Source organism: Cetorhinus maximus, chromosome 11 (assembly GCF_964194155.1).
Source record: "Cetorhinus maximus chromosome 11, sCetMax3.hap1.1, whole genome shotgun sequence".
Taxonomy (NCBI): Eukaryota; Metazoa; Chordata; class Chondrichthyes; order Lamniformes; family Cetorhinidae; genus Cetorhinus; species Cetorhinus maximus.
This window is the reverse complement of record NC_135889.1, coordinates 124,057,305-124,077,602: the sequence shown is the minus strand read 5'-3', so window position 1 is coordinate 124,077,602 and position 20,298 is coordinate 124,057,305. Positions and strand designations below refer to the sequence as shown.

The window sequence follows — 20,298 nt, the reverse complement described above, 5'->3', positions numbered from 1 at the left end:
ATCCTGGGCTTTATTAATAGGGGCATAGAATATAAGAGCAAGGAGGTTATGCTGAATTTATATGACACTCGTTAGACCTCAGCTGGAATATTGTGTACAGTTCTGGGTGCCACATTATAGGAAGGATGTGAACACATTGGATAGAGTGTAGAAGAGGTTTACAAGAATGGTTCCAGGGATGAGAGACTTCAGTTACGAAGATAGATTGGAGGGGTTGGGACTGTTCTCCTTGGAGAGAAGAAGGCTAAGAGGAGATTTGATAGAGATGTTCAATATCATGAGGGATCTGGACAGAGTAGATAGGGAGAAGCTGTTCCCGCTCGTAAAAGGATCATGAATGAGAGGGCACAGATTTAAAGTGAGTTGCAAAAGAAGCAAATGTGACGTGAGAAAAAACTTTTTCACACAATGAGTGGTTCGGGTCTGGAATGTACTGCCTGGGAGTGTTGTGGAGGAAGGTTCAATCGAGGCATTCAAGAGGGCATTAGATGATTATTTAAATAGAAACAATGTGCAGGAGTACGGGGAAAAGGCAGGACTATGGCACTAGGTCACAATGCTTATTTTGGAGAGCCGGTGCAGACACGATGGGCCGAATGGCCTCCTGTGCCGTTAAAATTCAGTGATTCTACCCAGTGCCCCTAAAGAGGAGCTGTGCAAACTTTGGGAGAGGGCAAGATCGAGTTGCCCTATGATGCTTTTTATGATCAAATAGCATGCCAGGACTTGCAATCAAGCCTCACATCTGATTAGCAGCCATTTGTCTAAGATACCAGAGGACACCAATGAAACTGACCTCAATCAGGAGAGGTGAAAGTGAGGAGAAAGAAAAGATCAGTGATTGTACCCAAATGTTGTGCAACTTCAGTAGTTGGTGAGATGCTTGGATTGTTTTCAGATACATAAACTACTGAAAGTAGAAGGGCAGGTTAATAAGGCCATAATAATGGCAAACCAAACATTAGGATGTATTCCTAGAGGCCTGGAATTAAAAAGCAGGGAAGTCTTGTTAAATTTGCATAGAACCTTGGTTAAGTCACATCTGCAGTACCGTGAACAGTTCCAGTCTCTGGTGAAGGTGTAAACAATAATTTACAAGGGTGATACCTGAACTGAGAGGTTATATCTATCAGCAAAAGATGAATAGGCTGGGGTTCTTTTCTCTAGAAAAGATAAAGAGTGAGAGTGACATGACCAAGGCCTTTATAATAATGGAGTTTATTAGATAGACATAAAGAAGATGTTTCCACTTGTAGGGGATTCAAAAACCAGCAGCCATAAATATAAGATAATCCCTAATAAATCCTATAGAGAATTCAGAAGAAACTTCTTTACCCAGTCAGTGAATGGTGAGATTATGGAACCCTCTGCCACAAGGAATAGTAAAGGCGAATTGCATTGGTGCATTTAAGGGGAAGATAGATAAGCACATGAGGGAGAAAGGAATAGAAGGATATGTTGAAGAGGTTAGATGAAAGGGTGTGAGCGGAGGTTCTTGTGGATTATTAATGTCTGTGTAGACCACTTGGGTTGAATGGCCTGTTTCTATGCTGTAGACTTGATGTAACTCCTTAGAGCAGAGAAGGTTATGGGGAGATTTAGTCTGGGAAGAGTGTCCTGCAGTCAGCATCACGGTGAAGCAGTCTGGGAAGAGTGTCCTGCAGTTAGCATCGCGGTGAGGCAGTCTGGGAAGAGTGTCCTGCAGTCAGCATCGCGGTGAAGCAATCTGGGAAGAGTGTCCTGCAGTCAGCATCGCGGTGAAGCAGTTGGGAAGAGTGTCCTACAGTCAGCATCGCGGTGAAGCAGTCTGGGAAGAGTGTCCTGCAGTCAGCATCGCGGTGAAGCATGGTCACCCCACAGCTTACGGATGTGCAGACAGAGAGGGAATGAGTGACCATCAGTCAGAAGAAAGGTGTCAGGCGGGTAATCAGGAAATCCCCAGGGTGCATCTCACTCGAGAACCATTTTTCTGTGTTGGAAAACAATGAGAGTGACGGTTCATCTGGGGAGTGCAGCCACGCTCATGGCACTGTGACTGGCTCAGCTGCACGGCGGGGGGAAGAAAAAATGGGGAAGAGCAATAGTGGTAGGAGACTCGATACTAAGGGCGACAGACAGGCGTTTCTTTGGCCGTAGACATGACTTCCGGATGGTATGTTACCCCCCTGGTGCCAGGGTCAAGGATGTCACTGAATGGCTGCAGGCATGCTAAAGGGGGAGGGCAAACAGATTGAGATCATGGTACATATTGGTATCAACGACATAGGTAGAAAGAGGGATGAGGTCCTGCAATCAGAATTTAGGGAGCTAGGAACCAAATTAAAAAACAGGACCTCAAAGGTAATAATCTCTGGATTACTTCCAGTGCCACGCACTAGTGAGTATAGAAATAGAAGGTTAGTCCAGATGAATGCGTGGCTAGAGAGATGGTGCAGGAGGGAGGGTTTTAGATTTCTGGGACATCGGGATCGTTTCTTGGGGCGGTGGGACCTGTACAAGGCGGACGGGCTGCACCTGAACCGGAATGGGACCAACATGTTTGTGGGGAGGTTTGCTAATGCTGTTGGGGAGGGTTTAAACTAACTTGGAAGGGGAATGGGATCCAGAGAGGAGTTCAGCAAGGGGAGATACATAGCCAAAATTAGAAGAGAGAGCAAGTGAGCCTGGAAGGCATAGAAATTAAAGGCCAGTTAAGGCATAAGGGAGTTTGGCAAGATTGGATGGTATTTATTTTAATGCAAGGAGTCTGACAAAGAAGGCAGATGAGTTAAGGGCACAAATTAACACATGAAGTATGATGTCATTGCTGTCACAGAGACATGGTTGAGAGAGGAGCAGGATTGGCAGCTCAATATTCCAGGATATAGGGTCTTCAGGCGAGACAGGGAAGGAGGTAAAAGAGATGGGGGTATCGCAATATTGATCAAGAAATCAATTACAGCAGTAAGGAGGGATGACATCTTAGAAGGCTCCTCAAATGAAGCCATATGAGTAGAACCTAAAAACAAAAAAGGAGCAATCACATTGCTGGGAGTGTACTATAGGCCCCCAAACGGTCAGAGAGAAATAGAAGAGCAGATATGTGGGCAAGTTTCAGAGACGTGTAAAAATAAGAGGGCAGTAATAGTGGGGGATTTCAACTTCTCCAACATTAACTGGGTTAGTCATAGTGTGATAGGTTTATGGGAGCGGAATTCTTTTTAAAGCTTTTTAAACCAGTATGTAGAAGGTCCTACAAGAGAGGTCCTGGACTTAATTTTAGGGAATGAAGCCAGGCAAGTGGTAGAGGTATCAGTGGGGGAGCATTTTGCAGATAGTGATCATAACTCTGTTAGATTCAAGATTGTTATGGAGAAGGACAAGGATGGGCCAGAAATCAGAGTTCTAAATTGGGGGAAGGCCGATTTTAATAAGATCAGATATGATTTGGCCAGTGTGGACTGGGAGCAGCTTCTTTTAGGTAAATCTGTGTCAGAGCAGTGGGACTCATTCAAGAAGGAAATAGGTAGAGTACAGGGCCAACATATTCCAGTAAAGATAAAGGATGGGACCAACAAATCCAGGGAACTCTGAATGTCGAGGGATATACAGAATTGGATAAAGAGAAAAAGGGAGGCTTAAAGCAAGTACCGAGGGCTCCAAACAGCGGAAGCCCTAGAGGAGTATAGAATGTGTAGGGGGGAACTTAAAAAGGAAATTAGAGCAAAAAGGGGGCATGAAAAAACATTGGCAGGTAAAATAAAGGAAAATCCAAAGTTATTTTACAAGCACATTAAGAGTAAGAGGATAATTAGGGGAAAGAGTAGGGCCCATTAAGGACCATAGTGGTAATTTGCGTGTGAAGCCAGAAGATGTAGGTAGGATTCTAAATGAATACTTTGTGTCGGTGTTCACAAGTGAGAGGGACAAAGTGGGTATGGAAATCAGCCAGAAGGACTGATATAATTAAAGAAATTAGCTTAGAAAGGGAGGAGGTTCTAAGTGGTCTGGCAAGCTTAAAAGTAGATAAATCTCCAGGCCTGGATGAAATGTATCTCAGGCTGTTGAGTGAGGCAAGCGAGGAGATAGCAGGGGCGCTGGCAATAATTTTCAATACCTCTCTGGCCACAGGAGAGGTGCGAGAGGACTGGTGGACAGCCAATGTGGTACCATTATTCAAGAAGGGAGGAAGGGATAAACCAGGGAATTACAGGCCAGTCAGTCTAACCTCAGTGGTGGGAAAACTATTGGAAGCAATTCTGAGGGACAGAATTAATCTACACTTGGGGAGGCAGGGATTAATCAAGGACAGTCAGCATGGTTTTGTTAAGGGGAGGTCATGTCTGACCAATTTGATTGAATTTTTCAAAGAGGTGACCAGGTGTGGAGATGAGGGCAATGCATTTGACGTAGTCTACTTGGACTTCAGCAAGGCTTTTGATAAGGTCCCACATGGGAGACTGATAACGAAGATAAGCACCCATGGGATCCAAGGCAATTTGGCAAATTGGATCCACAATTGGCTGAGTGGCAGGAAGCAGAGGTTGATAGTCGAGGGGTGTTTTTGTGACTGGATGCCTGTGTCCAGTGGGGTTCCACAGGGATCGGTGTTAGGTCCCTTGCTGTTTGTGGTATATATAAACGATTTAGACTTGAATTTAGGAGGGTTGATCAGTAAGTTCGCGGATGATATGAAAATTGGTGGGGTGGTAAATAATGGGGAGGATAGCCTTATATTGCAGGAGGATATAGACGGGCTGGTCAGATGGGCTGATCAGTGGCAAATGGAATTTAATCCAGATAAGTGTGAGGTGATGCACATGGGCAGGACAAACAAGGCATGGGAATGCACGATGAATGGTAGGACCCTGGGAAGTACCGAGGATCAGAGGGACCTTGGTGTGCATGTCCACCAATCCCTTAAGGTAGCAGGACAGGTATATAAGGTGGTTAAGAAGGCATATGGGATACTCGCCTTTATTAGCCAAGGCATAGAATATAAGAGCAGGGAGGTTATGCTGGAACTGTATAAAACGCTGGTTGGGCTACAGCTAGAGTATTGCGTGCAGTTCTGGAATCCGCATTATAGGAAGGATGTGATTGCACTAGAGAGAGTGCAGAGGAGATTTACCAGGATGTTGCCTGGGCTGGAGAGTTTTAGTTATGAGGAGAGATTGGATAGACTGGGGTTATTTTCCCTGGAGCAGAGGAGATTGAGGGGGGACATGATTGAGGTGTATAAAATTATGAGGGGCATAGATAGGTTAGACGGGAAGATTCTTTTCCCCTTGGTGGAGGGATCAATAACCGGGGGGCATAGATTTAAGGTAAGGGGCAGGAGGTTTAGAGGGGATGTGAGGAAGAATTTTTTCACCCAGAGGGTGGTGGGAATCTGGAACTCACTGCCTGAAAGGGTGGTAGAGGCAGAAACCCTCATAACATTTAAGAAGTATTTGGATGTGCACTTGCGATGCCATGGCATACAAGGCTATGGGCCTAGTGCTGGAAAATGGGATTAGAATAGTTATGTACTTGTTTGACCGGTGCAGACTCAATGGGCCGAAGGGCCTTTTCCTGTGCTGTCGGCCTCTCTGACCCTATGATTTAATAGAGGTGCTCAAAATTATGAGAGATTTTGATACAGTAAACGGGGAGAAACTTTTTCCACTGGTAGTAGGGTCAGTAACCAGAGATCACAAATTGAAGGTAATTAGCAAAAGAACCGGAGGAGGAGATGAGGAGAATTTTTTTTATGCATCTCATTCTTAGTGGCCTGAAATGCATTTCCTGAAAGGGCAGTCGAAGCAGATTCAATAGTAACATTCAAAAGGGAATTGAGTAAATACATGTCAAGGAAAAATTTGCAGGACTATGGGGAAAGAGCAGGGGGAGTGAAACCAGTTGGATAGCTTCTTCAAAGAACTGGCAAGGTGCGATGGACCTAATGACCTCTATTCCGTGCTGCATTTTAATCAGTCCACCATTGCCTTTTCGGACTGGCTGAACACATCCACCCCTGAGTCCCAGTGCAGTTTCAGAACTGGACGATCTACAATTGACGTGATCGTCTCAGTCCGGCAGCTGCAAGAGAAATGCCATTAACAAAGGGGACCAGTATATATTGTTTTCATCGATCTCACCAAGGCATTCGACCATGCGAGCAGAGGCGGTCTGTTTAAACTGCTGGGGATAATTGGCTGCCTGCCGAAGCTGCTCAGTGCGATCTCCTCTTTCCATGACAACGTGATGGGTAAGGTCAGCTATGATGGAGCCACATCAGAATCTTCTGAAATTCGCAGTGGGGTCGAACAAGATTGTGTTCTGGCATTGACACTCTTTGGCATATTCTTCTCTGCTGATGTCATAAGCCTTCAGGTCATCTACAGAAGGTGTCTACATACATACCAGAACTGACGGAAAGCTGTTCAGCCTTGCTCGCCCAAGATCCGAGACAGTTGCACCAAGTCCTCATCAGAGATTTCCTCAACACTGATGATGCCGCACTAGCATTCAAGGAACACCTTCAGCGGCAAATGGATAGACTCTCACGCCTGTAAAAGAGTTTGGTTTGACCATCAGCATCAACTCCAGGATGTTGTCGTACCGCCATCTCTCAGCGTTGACAATGTGGCGCTAGCTTCATATATCTAGGCTCCACGGTCACAAGCAATCGGTCATTTGATGCTGAAATCAACACACACGTTGCAAAAGCTGCAGCTGTTCTGCCCAACCTGAGCAAGAGATTGTGGAACAACAGCAACCTGACGGAGTACACCAAATTGTGAGTCTACCAAACCTGGGTCCTCAGCGCACTCCTCTGCAGTGCTGAGACCTGGACAACATATGCTAGGCAGGAGAAAAAGCTGAACAGTTTCTACCTTCGCTGTTTCAGACTTATCCTCGGCATAGCATCTCTTGGCAGGACATGGTCACCAACACAGAAGTTCTGGAGCATGCTAATTCCATCAGCTTACACTCATTGCTAAGCCAACGATGTCTGTACTGGCTCGATCACCTTCAAGGGATGGATGACGACAGTATACCCAAAAACCTTTTGTATAGTGAACTGCCCACTAGGTCATGATCTCCTGGGAATCCATACCTCCTCTACAACTACAAGCAAGATATGAAAATAACAGACATTGATACTGACGATTGGAAGGCAGTAGCTGACGGCTGTGACCTCTGGAGGCTAACTGTTTGGAAGGGCATTGGAAGAGCCGGGCAGAAACAAAAAGCTCAGCTGACTGAGAAAAGGGCCCAAAGAAGAGTCCAGCAGTTCATGAACCTTCTGAGCCCATTGTCTTCCTCTGCAGCAAATGCAGCAGAGCCTGCCATGCCAGAGTGGAACTCCTGAGCCACACCAGGTGATACTCAAAACAGAGTTAACCACCACGGGGCAAACTGTCATCTGACGAGATGGAAGGCTGCAACTCCATCATTAGCCACTGTGCCTCCCCTGCCAAGGTCATAAGCTCTGTAATTCTCTGTCCTGAACCTCTCTCCCTCTTTACCTCTCCTTCCTCCTTTAAGACACTTCTTAAAACTGACCTCCCCTCTTCCTTAATGTTCCCTTAAGTGGTTCAGTGTCAAATGTTGTTTAACAATGCCCTCATGAAGCACCTTGATATGTTTTGCTACTTTAGGGACACTGTATAAATACAAGTGACTGTTTTTGTATGATTCTAACCTGGCGACTTGATTAAGAGGGCTCAAGTCATTAGCATTTAGAGGCTGTGAATCCTGTTGATAATTTTAGCCGCTTACCCAAACCAGGATATGTTTATGTTGTGACCAGTTTGGTCAGACAGGTCAGTCATGGGGGTGAGGTGTCTCTTTGGGATGCTCATACTGCAGGGTAAACCCTAGCATTCCACCTTGTGTTTCCCACTGCCTACTCTGGGATAAATGCAGCTAGTGGACTCTGTTAGCTGAAAACACATCCATGCTTTGGGAGGGATACTTAGAGGAGGGACAGGGCCCTGGATTTTCGTCCTCAAGTCGGGTGCCCAGAGTTTGGAGAATTCTTGTTCCGCAAACCTGACTTTTAAAAATAGCTGCCCGGTGTGTAATTATGGTTTTATGTAATGTGCAGTATACCTTTAAGAAGGATGTTACAAAGGAAGATCACATGAGAGTCGCAGCGCGGGCTACCTCTGTAGTCAGTGGTCTGTAGTTGGTCGTCAGCAGTGTGGAGATAGGGTTTGATGTGAAAGCACACAAGTGTAACTGCTGAGTACCTTTGTAAATAAACAAAATGTGTTCCACCTAAGAAGCGTCTGCTGATCAACTCTGTCTATTATACCAACTCAGCCATCCCACAACGGGCATGCAACCAGGATCCATAAGCCCAACAAACTGGTGACTAGGATCCAACACCTGGATGTCAGATTTTTCAGTCCCCAGAAGTACTGAGGAGGCTGCCAGGTGCAGAGGTGGTCTGGGCGGAAGGCCTGCCTCGGGGTATCAACGCCGTGTCCAACATTTTAAAAAGAGGAATAAAACACAAAACATCCTTCAAGCCCTCACTCTTCCGCCCTCCCACACACTCCCCATGCCAAACAAATTCTTAAAAAACAGTATCCACCATGGGCAGACCTCAGGACCCATGCAGAGAAGAGATAAAATAAAGTTCTATAGGATAAAGTTCTGTGTCCTTTGTAGACTTCACTATATTGAAAAAAAACACTTTCATTCATAAAAACCCATTTACTATATTTACATTCTTTCAACTACATAAAGCCATATAACAACAAACATTGGAATTCAGGGTCCCACTTCAAAGAATCTATAACCACTTGTAGCTGTTAATCAAAATGTAAAATCACAGGCACCCTACCGTGATAATGGATGGTTGAGAAATCAGTTATTCAGCAGTAATCCAATAAAAGAAGGCATTTGTCAGCAGACAGAGTGAAATAGCAAGCAATGATTTTTTTTTCACTCCAGACGTTTTTCTTAACAGACTTAAAGAGCAGGACTTCTTAAATGCCTTGATAGTTCCCTTTGACTGGTACTTCTGACAGTTCCTCTTGACACTTTTGACAGGCTGTCTTGACAGGTGCTCTTGGCACTCTTGACAGTAGCAATAAGCTTGACAGTTAATGGGTTTATGCACTTTTTATGCACATTTATACCACTTTTAACAATTCCAACAAGCTCCTCAACTCCTCCAAAAGGCACCTTACCTCCCCGAAAGGTGTCCGGGACCATAGAACCATTTCCAAAGGGGTGCCTTACCCCTCCAAAGGGATACCCTGGCTCTCCAAATGAATCCACAAAGTTCAGACCAGCTCTTACCACCAGGTCTAATCTGCACACTTCAGGTTTCATACTCCTGGACTACCAAAATCCCACTTGAGCAGAGGAAGCTGATGGTTTAAATGGCCAGCTCCTCCATGAACCGCGTATGTGCAAAATGTGAACTGTCCCCATTCCCACCATCGCGAAAATGGGAAGTACCATGTTCAGGACCAGACTTGCAATTTTTGGGCTCTTGCACCATTTTTGCCATGAAAATCCAGGCCCAAGAGTTCTGAATCCTGACTCATTGTTTCTTGCAGTTAAGCTGCTTAGGCAACAGAGTGAAATTCTACATGAAGTAAGTTAGCTGGGGTACAGTTTCACTGAGGATACTTGTGGCACTCTTATTAAAGATTAAAGAATAAGATTCACTTATTATCTCCCAATACAGGACTATTGCAGCATCTGAGAACCATATATGTCAAATTCAGTCCTATCAGAGTTCCATACCTGCCGCAAAGCTAGATTTATCTTCCTCTCCCTTTCCCTCCACCATCAGAAAACAAAGTCCATTAGTCCAGCACTGCTGTTGTGAACCTATTCCCTACCCTGAAATAGCCCAGAAAGAGGCTGTACCCTCCTCACACAGTTAATGAAGTTTTAATTCCTGTCTGAAATTCTTCAGCTCTTTATCTTTGCTGAAAGGTTTTAATGAACTTTACATTTCCTGCTTCCTTCAAAGGCCTGCCTGTCCCCTGAAATTGAGGATTTAGTTTCTTCCTGTCCCAGACCATGTTTCATCAGACAGATCGTTAGCCTTCCCTTTGCCACAGTTAATGGGCTCAGTGTTTACTTTAGCACACAGTGCAGAAAGTAAACTTCACACTTGGGTTAGTGCTATTCACAGGTTGACTGAAACTTCACAACCTCCCATTGCCTCCAAGCCTGAAAACAAAGCCCCCCTCAGAGCTCTACTTCCTCTTGGGAATTAAACATACTCTGCATATCTCTTCTCTTGTCCACACTCTCTGTCTTTCTCTCTCTCTCTCTCTCTCTCTCTCTCTCTGTCTTACTGCATCTCCCTCACTCCTCTGGAGCTCAACCTCCTGTTTGTGGTTTTCGCTTTAATCCAAAGTACCAATTCGGACATCACTCCTGTCTGTTCCCGATCTTAAAGCTGATTGTACCTTTCAGAAACCTGAAATTGTACTTCCCACAGTATCAAATTTAGAATTACACTGTCGTTTGGAATTCAGTCAGTTTCAGTTGAGCTAATCCTGGGTAACCCTGTGCTAGTGATGGGGCTCCAGGGATAGGATTTCCCTGGCCCCGGGACAGCAGGCTGGAAGGCAAGAGGGTTTTGGAGGTGGGGGGGTGGTGAAATAGTGGAGAGCCGTATTGGAAAGGCTCCCCAACACATTCCCACTGCCAGGGGAGTTTCCATTTGGTCCCGACATAGGGGTCCCAAAACCCATGGTAAAATTCAACTCTGGGACTCTCACTATCATGGAGTTTGAACCCAAGGTCTATATTATTTCCATTACTATAAATCCATTGCCCCTTGTCAGGGGCTTGCAACACATTGATCAAGAGTTCTGATTAAAGGTCACAGAGCTGAAACATTAACTCTGTTGCCAGATGCTGTCTGAGCTGCTGAGTATTTCCAGCATTTTATGTTATTTCAGATTTCCAGCATCTGCAATCTTTTACTTTTGTGTTACAAATGAATAGTTTTCACAGCCCTGTTTTCATGGTAAACCCTGCAGAACTGGTTGGTCGCAGCTGCTCAGTCAGAAATAGTTCCCTGGACAATAGTTCTCCTCCCTGCCCATTGTGTAGGGCAATGAATGGGGACTCAGTCTTACAGCCAATGAATTACTTTCAAAGTCACTGTTGTAATATAGGAAATGCGGCAGCCAATTAGTGCGCAGCGATGTCCCACAAACAGCAGTGCGGTAATGACCAGATCATCTGCTTTTTAGTGTGTTAGTTGAGGGATAAATATTGGCAGGAACACCAGGGAGAAATCCTCGACCCCCGAGTAATGCCATATATCGCACCCGAGAGAGCAGATGGTGTCTTAGGTTAACACCTCACCTGAAAGACGGTACCTCGGACAGTACAGCACTCCCTAGTACCCCACTGGGAGTGTCAGCCTGGATTTTGTGTTCATGTCTCTGGAGTAGGACTTGAACCCATGATCTTCTGACTCAGAGGTGAGTGCTACCCAAACAACCATGGCTGGCAACATTCGGTTGATTGTGTACCATATATAAGCCAAGCCTCCTTCAATAACACCTTCCAAACCCGTGACCTTGATCGCCTAGAAGGACAAGGGCAAGAGGCAGACTGTAACTACGGATATCTGGCTCCATGTTTCAAATGCCATTGTTAGGAAACGCCACCACCTGGAAAGTTCCCCTCTAAACCACAAACTGTCCTGACTTGGAACTATATCGCCGTTTCTTCACTGTCGCTGGGTCAAAATCATAGAACTCCCTTCCTGATAGCATTGTGGGTGTACCTACTGCAGTGGTTCAAGAAGGCGGCTCACCACTACCTTCTCAAGAGCAATTAGGGATGGGCAAGAAATGCTGACCTTACCAGGGGCATTCAGTTCCCCATGGCAGAATTTTAAAAATGTCGTAGCAGTCAATTTCCTGATCATATGTTTTTCATTTTCTTTCAGGCACGATGTGTTGCTTGCTAAAGGTGGTGCTTACGCTGAGATGTGGATGAAACAGCAACAAGCTGAGTCGCCTGAATCAGCGTCTGACACAGAAACCAAAGACAAGAGCACTGAGAAACTGCAGCCGCCCAGCAACAAGAAGATCTGAAGGCATTGGACTAAGCACCTGACCAGTGGTTATTTCACTACATGAAACCACCCGTTTATTGAGCATGCTTGACGAGTGTAGTGTGCTACACGGCTGTTTTCATGTTGAAAGTAATGGTATTTGAACATGGAGCCAGATTCCCATAGGTACAGAGTTTCTGGTAATCCACGATGGGAAAGATCTCATCGATTTTTCTTAGTTTTACACCTGTCAGAAAAATTTAAGTGATAGCCAAGTTCCTAAACTTACTACTGCATTTCTTTGTGTATCAACAGGCACAAATCTCCATGTGCCTTGTGATGAGTGCCCTTTGGTGAGCTTGTAATTCAGGGAGAAACCCATACAGAAAATTTGTATATAGATATGGATGCATTAGCAAAGCTTGGAAAATGGCAGGAGAATGAGAAGAATGGGCCAAAGAGCCATCTTCAACCATGTAATTATAATTGCAAATCTTTACCAAAGCTCCCTTAGCGTCTCCCTTGGTCTCTGTTACCTCAGCGTCTACCTTTTGTGATTCTATCCTTGGTATGTTCTGAGTTAGCTGATCTCAGCTTGGGTAATCGAGGGAGGAAATATATTCCAGTCACCTCATCACTCCTGAGCTAGGTTGCAGAGATTTGACTTCAGCCAGGGTCCCTGCCTTTGATTACCATCCTTTAATGCTTCCCAGAAAGTGCATGCATGCAGGCACCAGAGGAGGACCAGATCAGGCTCTTCTGTGGTGACTGCACTATTGAACTGACATTAATTGAGTAGCCTCATAGCTGAGGAATAGTCTCTTGAATACCAGCAGAGCCTGTAACCCAGCAAGAGTTTCAGCCTTTGCAAGAGGAAAGGAAATTTCAGGTGCAGAGAACAAACCGTTAGTAATAGGGACAGAATCCTTGGGTTAGAAGTATAGTTGGGGCGGTAGCTTTAAATGGACAGTATCGTATTGACCGGCTGTTAAACTCCCAGCCTGCCGTTCCCTTTTGTTTGAAGTTAATGGGACTGAATATCAGGCAGGGGGTATAATGATCAGCAGATGGGATACCACCTGTTTAGTACTATAACCCAAACCAAATGTCTGCCCTGCATATCTGTCATTGTAACTGAATCTTCAGTTACCAACCCCTAGCACAAGTGTCTCTGTCACAGGCTTTTTTTAAAGCTTATGAAGGCCTAGAGCTATTTACCTATACAAACAGTGGACCTGGCACATCCAAATTAAGGGTCACACACTGCCAAAGTCCTGGTGAAGCTGTTTCTACTCCTGTTCACATTTCTCAGCCTGCTAGATTTGTCCTGTGTCTAATTTGTCTGAAGGCTAGAAAAGCCTGTTCTCATTGGTGGATAGATCCACCTGTAGCTTGGCTTAGGGGAGCTATTGTATGGGAATTTAGTCATGCAGTTCATGGGTCATCCATTTGCATTGTCGTTGTTTAGATGTGACCAGCAGGACTCCATGGTGCATGACTACAAGCCCCACTGGGAGACACCTGCAGAAGACCGTCCAGTATCCTGAAAGTCACCGGGAGGCTACTGTTCTTCTCTAACTACCAATTTAACTTTATAAGGATTTTGGTTCCTCTGGAATGCCCACACACCCCCGATCTCTTTGAGAAATTGATGTTTTCAGCTTAAAATAGGGACTTAAAGGTTTGCAGTGAAGCTTGATCAGTGAACCAGTTAGAGAGACCACAACGCCTTTTGGCTCCCATGGACAGAAACTGACAGTAACAGCGGCAGCATTATAGAAAAGAAAAAGGCTCATTTCTATAACACATCTTTTGCCACCTCCCGATGAATTAAAGCGCCTTAGAGCCAATTAACTACCATTGAAGGGTGGCCCGTGTTGTAATGCGGAAACACAGCAGCCAACTAACAGACAGCAAGCTCCCACAAATAGTAAAGAGGTGTGGATTACATTATCTGTTTATAATGATGTTGGTTGAAGGATAAATATTGTCCAGGACACCATGGAGATACTCCAGCCTTTTACAACCACCTGAGAAGGCAGATGGAGCCTATCGGTCTAAAGTCCCTTCAAAAAGATGGCACTTACTACAGTGCAGCACCCCTTCAGTACTGCATTGTACTGTCATCTGGATTTTCTTTTTACTCATTGAGCATCGCTGGCTAGACCAGCGTTTATTGCACATTTCTAATTGCCTTTGAGAATGTGGGAGTGACCTGCCTTCTTGAACCGCTGCAGTCCATGTGGCGTAGATACACCCACTGTGTTGTTAGGGAGGGAGTTCCAGGATTTTGACCCAGCGACAGTGAAGGAACGGTGATATGTTTCCAAATCAGGATGGTGAGCGACTTGGAGGGGAACTTCCAGACGGTGCTGTTCCCATCTACCTGCTGCCCTTGTCCTTCTAGATGGTAGCGATCGTGGGACAAGGATAGCGGATGTGCTCAAGTTTAGAGAGCGAGGCTTGAACCCACAACTTCCTAATCAAGAGATGAGAGTTCTGCCTACTTAGCCGAGGCTGACACACAAGTACACAGGGCTGCAGAAACCTGAGGCCCAAGTGCCTCAATGGTACAAAACATGCAATGCCTGAGCTCACAGAACACAGAAAGACAATTTAACAACTTAAAGTTGAAGCACTGCTGAAGAGAGCAAGAAACTTGAAGATGAAGAAAGTGACAGAGGCCACAGAGTGTAAGCTGCAATGGCTGTTGTGCATTTGTGAGAAAATATAATGGAGAGGAAAAGGGTGATAAATTAATATTTCTTGTCTATTTTCCATGTCATTGTTTCTTTGAATATCCTCAACAGCAGGTCTCTGGCATCAAAAATTCCAAAGATTTGCAACCATCTGAAGAAATTTCTTTTCATCTCAGTCCTAAAAGACCAACCCCTTATCCTGAAACTATGTCCTTTAATTCTAGACTGTCTGGCCAGGAGAACCAGCCACTCAGCTGGTAGCTTCATTTTAGCCCAGTGTGTTGCTGAGTAAGAGTTAAACCCAATGTTCTAGTGTGTCTTATTGAGTAAAGAACACCTCTTCCACGTTGTGGCTCCAGTATATCGGACTGAACCCTCCGAACTAGTTGAGAGGCAACCTCCTATGGTACACAAAATAACATTGAAACACAATCTTGTTTAGAAAAATATGAAGAGGGTCTAAGTCTTTGTCTTGTGGGGCCATTTTTTTCTGCCAGTATAATAAGCACTCAGACTTTCCTAGTATTGGGCAGAGTGATGTGCTTTAACTCTGACATATTGCCTCTGAACAAAGAAAGATTTACATTCATATAGCACCTACTGCAGCAGGTTGCATTTATATAGCTCCATTAATGTAGTAAAAATGTCCCAAGGCACTTAAGCCACATAAAGAGATATTAGGACAGGTGACCAAAGGATCAAAGAGGTATGTTTTTAATAGAGTGATTTAGTGGAGGAGAGAGAGAGAGAGAGGGGGGAGAGATTTAGGTAGGAATTCTAAAGCTTTGGGCCTAGGTAGCTGAAGGCACGGCTGCCAAAGTAGGTGTGCAAGAAGCCAGAATTTGGAGAATCACTGAGGTTTGTAGGGCTGGGGGTGTCTAGTTATATCCCAAAATGCTTCACATACATTGAATTGCTTTGGTGCAGAGACTTCCTCTGTACACAAACAAATCATTTATAAAAAACCCTCGGATAAAGATCCCATTGCGTTTGTAGTGAAGAATTCAAGCTAAATGAAAATGGACATCAGCTGCACTGACCACACAAATATCTCTCTAACTCTACTGTGTACATCAGGTGACTTCTTTCATTGGGAGACATAAAAAGGAAGACGTAAAACCACTTTCAGGGTGAATTATTCCATATAACAAGGTGCCTGGGAAGGCTGTGTCTGAGTTGTGTATTTATTTGTTGCTAAACTGTTTGAAAAAAATTAATGAAATAAACAATTTTCCCAAAACTCACTTTATTGCTATTACTTCTGCGTGTCACAGTGGGAGCTATTTTTCCCACACCTGAGCATGCTTCATGTCCAGTAGATTAGTTTGAAGCACAGGGAGTGAGGTCTGCCTCAATACCAGCTGCCACCTCCCTGTCCTGATACTCTGAAGGAAGTTACCAGTTGATGCTCATTAAGCACAACTCCACTCACTGAATCTTTCCCAGTGATTCGCAATAAATAGAGTGGATAAAGTTCATGTTATCAAACTTGAAAGTGCCGCGGGGTCATATCAATTTGCCTTTAATGGGCGATATTTTGTTTTAAGGATGCTTTTATGCAAAACAAACACCAGAAGAAAAGTAAGAGCAATAATTACACTGGAGAGGGATTTCTGTACTAATGTGTTTAGAAGTATGGACAGGGAGAGCAAGTTTCATTTTTGCAGGACCGTGATGATTTAAGTTCTATAAGGCCAATATCACAAAGACCTGACCCATGTGGTTTTCTGTATGTGCTCCCAAAGGGTGACTCCTAGCCAGGTGTGTACATTCATAGAATTGACTCATATTTTCTCGTACCTTCAGGTGACTCAGTATCTGTGATTGCGCTAGCCTGGGCTGATTCATCATCAGTTTGTAGAGTCAGCCATTTCCTGCAGGATAACATTTGGTTCTTGAGATGAAAATAGGACATGCTGAAAACACTCAGCAGGCTTTGGAGAGAGGAACGGAGCTAACTTTTCAGATCGATGGCCTCATCTGAACTGGAGGTGAACAGCTTGTAAGCCAGCGTGGAACCAGAGAAAAGCTGGGGCAGGGAAAGTCTAAAAGGGAAGGTCAGTGATAGAAGCAAAATACTGCGGATACTGGAAATCTGAAACTAAAACAGAAATAGCTGGAAAAACTCAGCAGGTCTGACAGCCTCTGCGGAGAGGAACACAGAGTTAACGCTTCGAGTCTGGATGACTCTGATGAAGAGTCATTCAGACTCGACGTTAATTGTGTTCCTCTCCGCAGATGCTGTCAGACCTGCTGAGTTTTTCCAGCTATTTTTGTTAAGGTCAGTGATAGGTTGGACGACAGGATTGATTAATTGACCAAAGGGATGATAATGCAAGACAGAAGGTGGTGATGATAGTGGGGCTAGTATGGAAATAAAGGACGGATCCGCAGGAGGTACAAGATTTCAGAACAGGAGTAGGCCATACAGCCCGTCCAACCTGTCATTCATTCATGGCTGACCTATAACCAAACTTCATCCATCCACTTTGGCTCCATATCTGTTTATGCCATCAGCTAGTAAAAATAAATCAATCTCATGTAAAATTATTAATTCAGTCAATATCTACTGCTTTGTGAGAAAAAATTACACACTTTGCATGAAGAAGTGTTTCCTTATTTCTCTCCTGAATATTGAATATTCCTTATTTCTCTCCTGAATTCTGACTTTAAGGTTATGTCTCCTTGTCCTAGACTCCCAAGGAGCGGAAGAAGTTTCTTTCTATCCATCCTATCAATTCCTTTCAATGTCAAAAAAACACCCAAGAGGAAATGCAAGTGGTTGTTTTGATCTGTTGATGTTAAATGCAATGTTGAGGCTGTAAAGTGCCCTGTAACAGGATGAGCCATTGTTTCAAGAGCTTGTGTTGAATAACATTGGAACTGCAGGAACTGTGGGATGGTGAATTGAAAGTGGCAAGTGACTGGAAGCTGTCATGGGTCATGTTTGTGGACTAAACGGAGGTGTTCAGCTTAAACAGTCTCCCAATCTGTGTTTGGTATCCCCAATATAGAGAAAACCACATCATCAGCAATGAATACATTATACTAAATTGGCCTTTGAGCATTAGCCAAGGAACTACTGACATCTGAGACCAGCCACCTCAAAGAAAAGGAATCATCTTTCAAATGATATTTTTCACTGTTATTTTTATACAAAAGTTACTTTATTACAAATATATACAGTCACTTACAATCCAATGAATAACATCTACAGTTAGCATAAATAGGACAGCCTGGCTGCATTGTGAACACGGGAATCATGCACGCAATTCCTCCCCAGTTACCATAGCCGTACACAACCCAACAATTATTTACAATCCCTATCACGCAAGTACTACAGGTGCTTTCATTTACAGCTTTGAATGCATAGTTTGTGCTTTCCAATCAGAACATTTTTGCAGATGAGTGTGGGGAGGGGTGCTTTGTGTAGCCGTATCAGGAATGCAAGTTTCTTTAGAAATCTGAAAGTACCTGAAATGGATTCCATTATTGCAATTACATTAAGTATATGCAAGATGAAGAAGATCCTTTTGTCTTATTTTACCTCATCCTTGCTGAATACCAACTCTATCTGCTCCACATTATAGCATCAAACTCTGAATCCAGTGTCCTGGTCTCAACCACCTTTTCGACCAACTGGATCTGGCTATTGATCACTCTGTTTTAAAGAACTTTTTAAAAAAATTCTTTCACAGGATGTGGGTATCGCTGGCTAGGCCAGCATTTATTGACCATCCTTAATTGCCCTTGAGGAGATGGTGGTGAGCTGCCTTCTTGAACCACTGCAGCCTATGTGGTGTAGGTACATCCACAGTGCTGTTAGGGAGGGTGTTCCAGGATTTTGACCCACTGACAGTGAAGAGATGGTGGTATATTTCCAAGTCAGGATGGTGAGTGACTTAAGGTGATGGTGTTCCCATGCAATTGCTGCCCTTATCCTTCTAGTTGGCAGAGGTTTGAAAGGAGCCTTGCTGAGCTGTTGCACTGCATCTTGTAGATAGTACACTCTGTGTGTCAGTGATGGAGGGAGTGGATGAGGGAGGTGGTGCGTGGGTGCCTGTCAAGTGAGCTGGTTTGTCCTGGATGGTGTTGAGCTTCTCAAGTGTTGGAACAGCACTCACCCAGGCAAGTGGAGAGTATTCCATCACAATCCTGACTTGTGCCTTGTGGACAGACTTTGGGGGGGTCAGGAAGTAAATTACTCTCTGCAGAATTCCCAACCTCTGAACTGCTCTTGTAGCCACAATATTTATATGGCTAGTCCAGTTCAGTTTCTGGTCAATGGTAACCCCCAGGATGTTGATAGTGGGGGATTCAGCGATGGTAATGTCATTGAATGTCAAGGGGAGATGATTGGATCTTCTCTTGTTGGAGATGACTTACCACTTATCAGCCCAAGCTTGAATGTTATCCATGTCTTGCTACACATAGACACAGACTGCTTCAGTATCTGAGGTGTTGCAAATGGTGCTAAACATTGTGCAATCATCAGTGAGCATCCCACTTCTGATTTTATGATGGAGGGAAGGTCATTAGTGAAGCAGCTGAAGATGGTTGGGCCTAGGACACTACCCTGAGGAACTCCTGCAGTTATGCCCAATGACTGAGATGATTAACCTCCAATAACCACAACCATCTTCTTTTGTGCTAGGTATGACTCCAACCAGCGGAGAGGTTTCTCCCTGATTCCCATTGACTCCAGTTTTGCTCGAGCTCCTTGATGTCACGCTCTATCAAATGCAGCCTTAATGTCAAGGGCAGTAACTCTCACCTCATTTCTGGAGTTCAGCTTTTTTTGTCCATGTTTGGACTAAGGCTGTAATGAGGTTTCTTTTTTGCCCTGAAATATGCCCTCCTACCAAGGTGGATCAGGAAGGATTGATCGTGATTTGCTTTCTTTATCCTGTTACCAAATCATTTCTGTAACGCCAAGGGTCAATCTTGTTATGTTCCCCTGCACCATCTCTAAGCCCTGGGTCACCCAGTTATAACATTAGTGACCAGAGCTGTACACAGTATTCTGAGTGTGGCTGGACCACCTCAGCATGAATTCTCAGGATTGAGAGGTAAATTCAGTGACCCACAAAAGGAACACACGGGGGGGCAGAGACCAAGCTCCAACGCTGTAATCCAAACTCTACAACTCATGCTCCCCCCCACCCAGTGCAGCTCAATAGTGGCAAGGAGGGACTGCTGAATTTTAGCCTTTGAAGGCAACCGTACCTGTTGAATGCTGTAGGTCAGTGCACACGTTGCTCATGGATGGGAGAGGTGCCCACAGCCACTAGACGTTTGAAGAGTTTTTAATCCATAGCTACAAATGTAGCGCCTTTCACAACCTCAAAATATTTAAAAAGGTTTTGCAGCCAATGAAGTACTTTTGAAATGTATTCACTGTTCTAATGTAGGAAATATGGCAGCCAATTTGCACACGGGAGATCCTATAAATAGTAATGAGGTAATAAAAACAGAAATACCTGGAAAAACTCAGCAGGTCTGGCAGCATCGGCGGGGAAGAGTACAGTTGAGATCAGGGGAAATTCAGGTAATTCTGTCTTTGTTTTGGATTTCCAGCAT

General features: G+C 44.4%; 1 protein-coding gene across 2 annotated transcripts in view; it reads left to right on the top strand.

Annotated features, from left to right (window-relative positions):
• The window catches only part of LOC144686895 (ATP-binding cassette sub-family B member 6-like), a 213,843-nt gene extending 198,540 nt beyond the window's left edge, over window positions 1–15,303 (top strand). For both annotated transcript variants that reach the window (XM_078552722.1, XM_078552721.1), the window contains exon 20: window positions 11,912–15,303. In XM_078552722.1, coding sequence (XP_078408848.1) covers window positions 11,912–12,059 — 148 coding nt within the window. In that variant the 3' untranslated portion in view covers window positions 12,060–15,303. The remainder of the gene's footprint in view (window positions 1–11,911) is intronic.
• The last annotated feature ends 4,995 nt before the right edge of the window (window positions 15,304–20,298 follow it).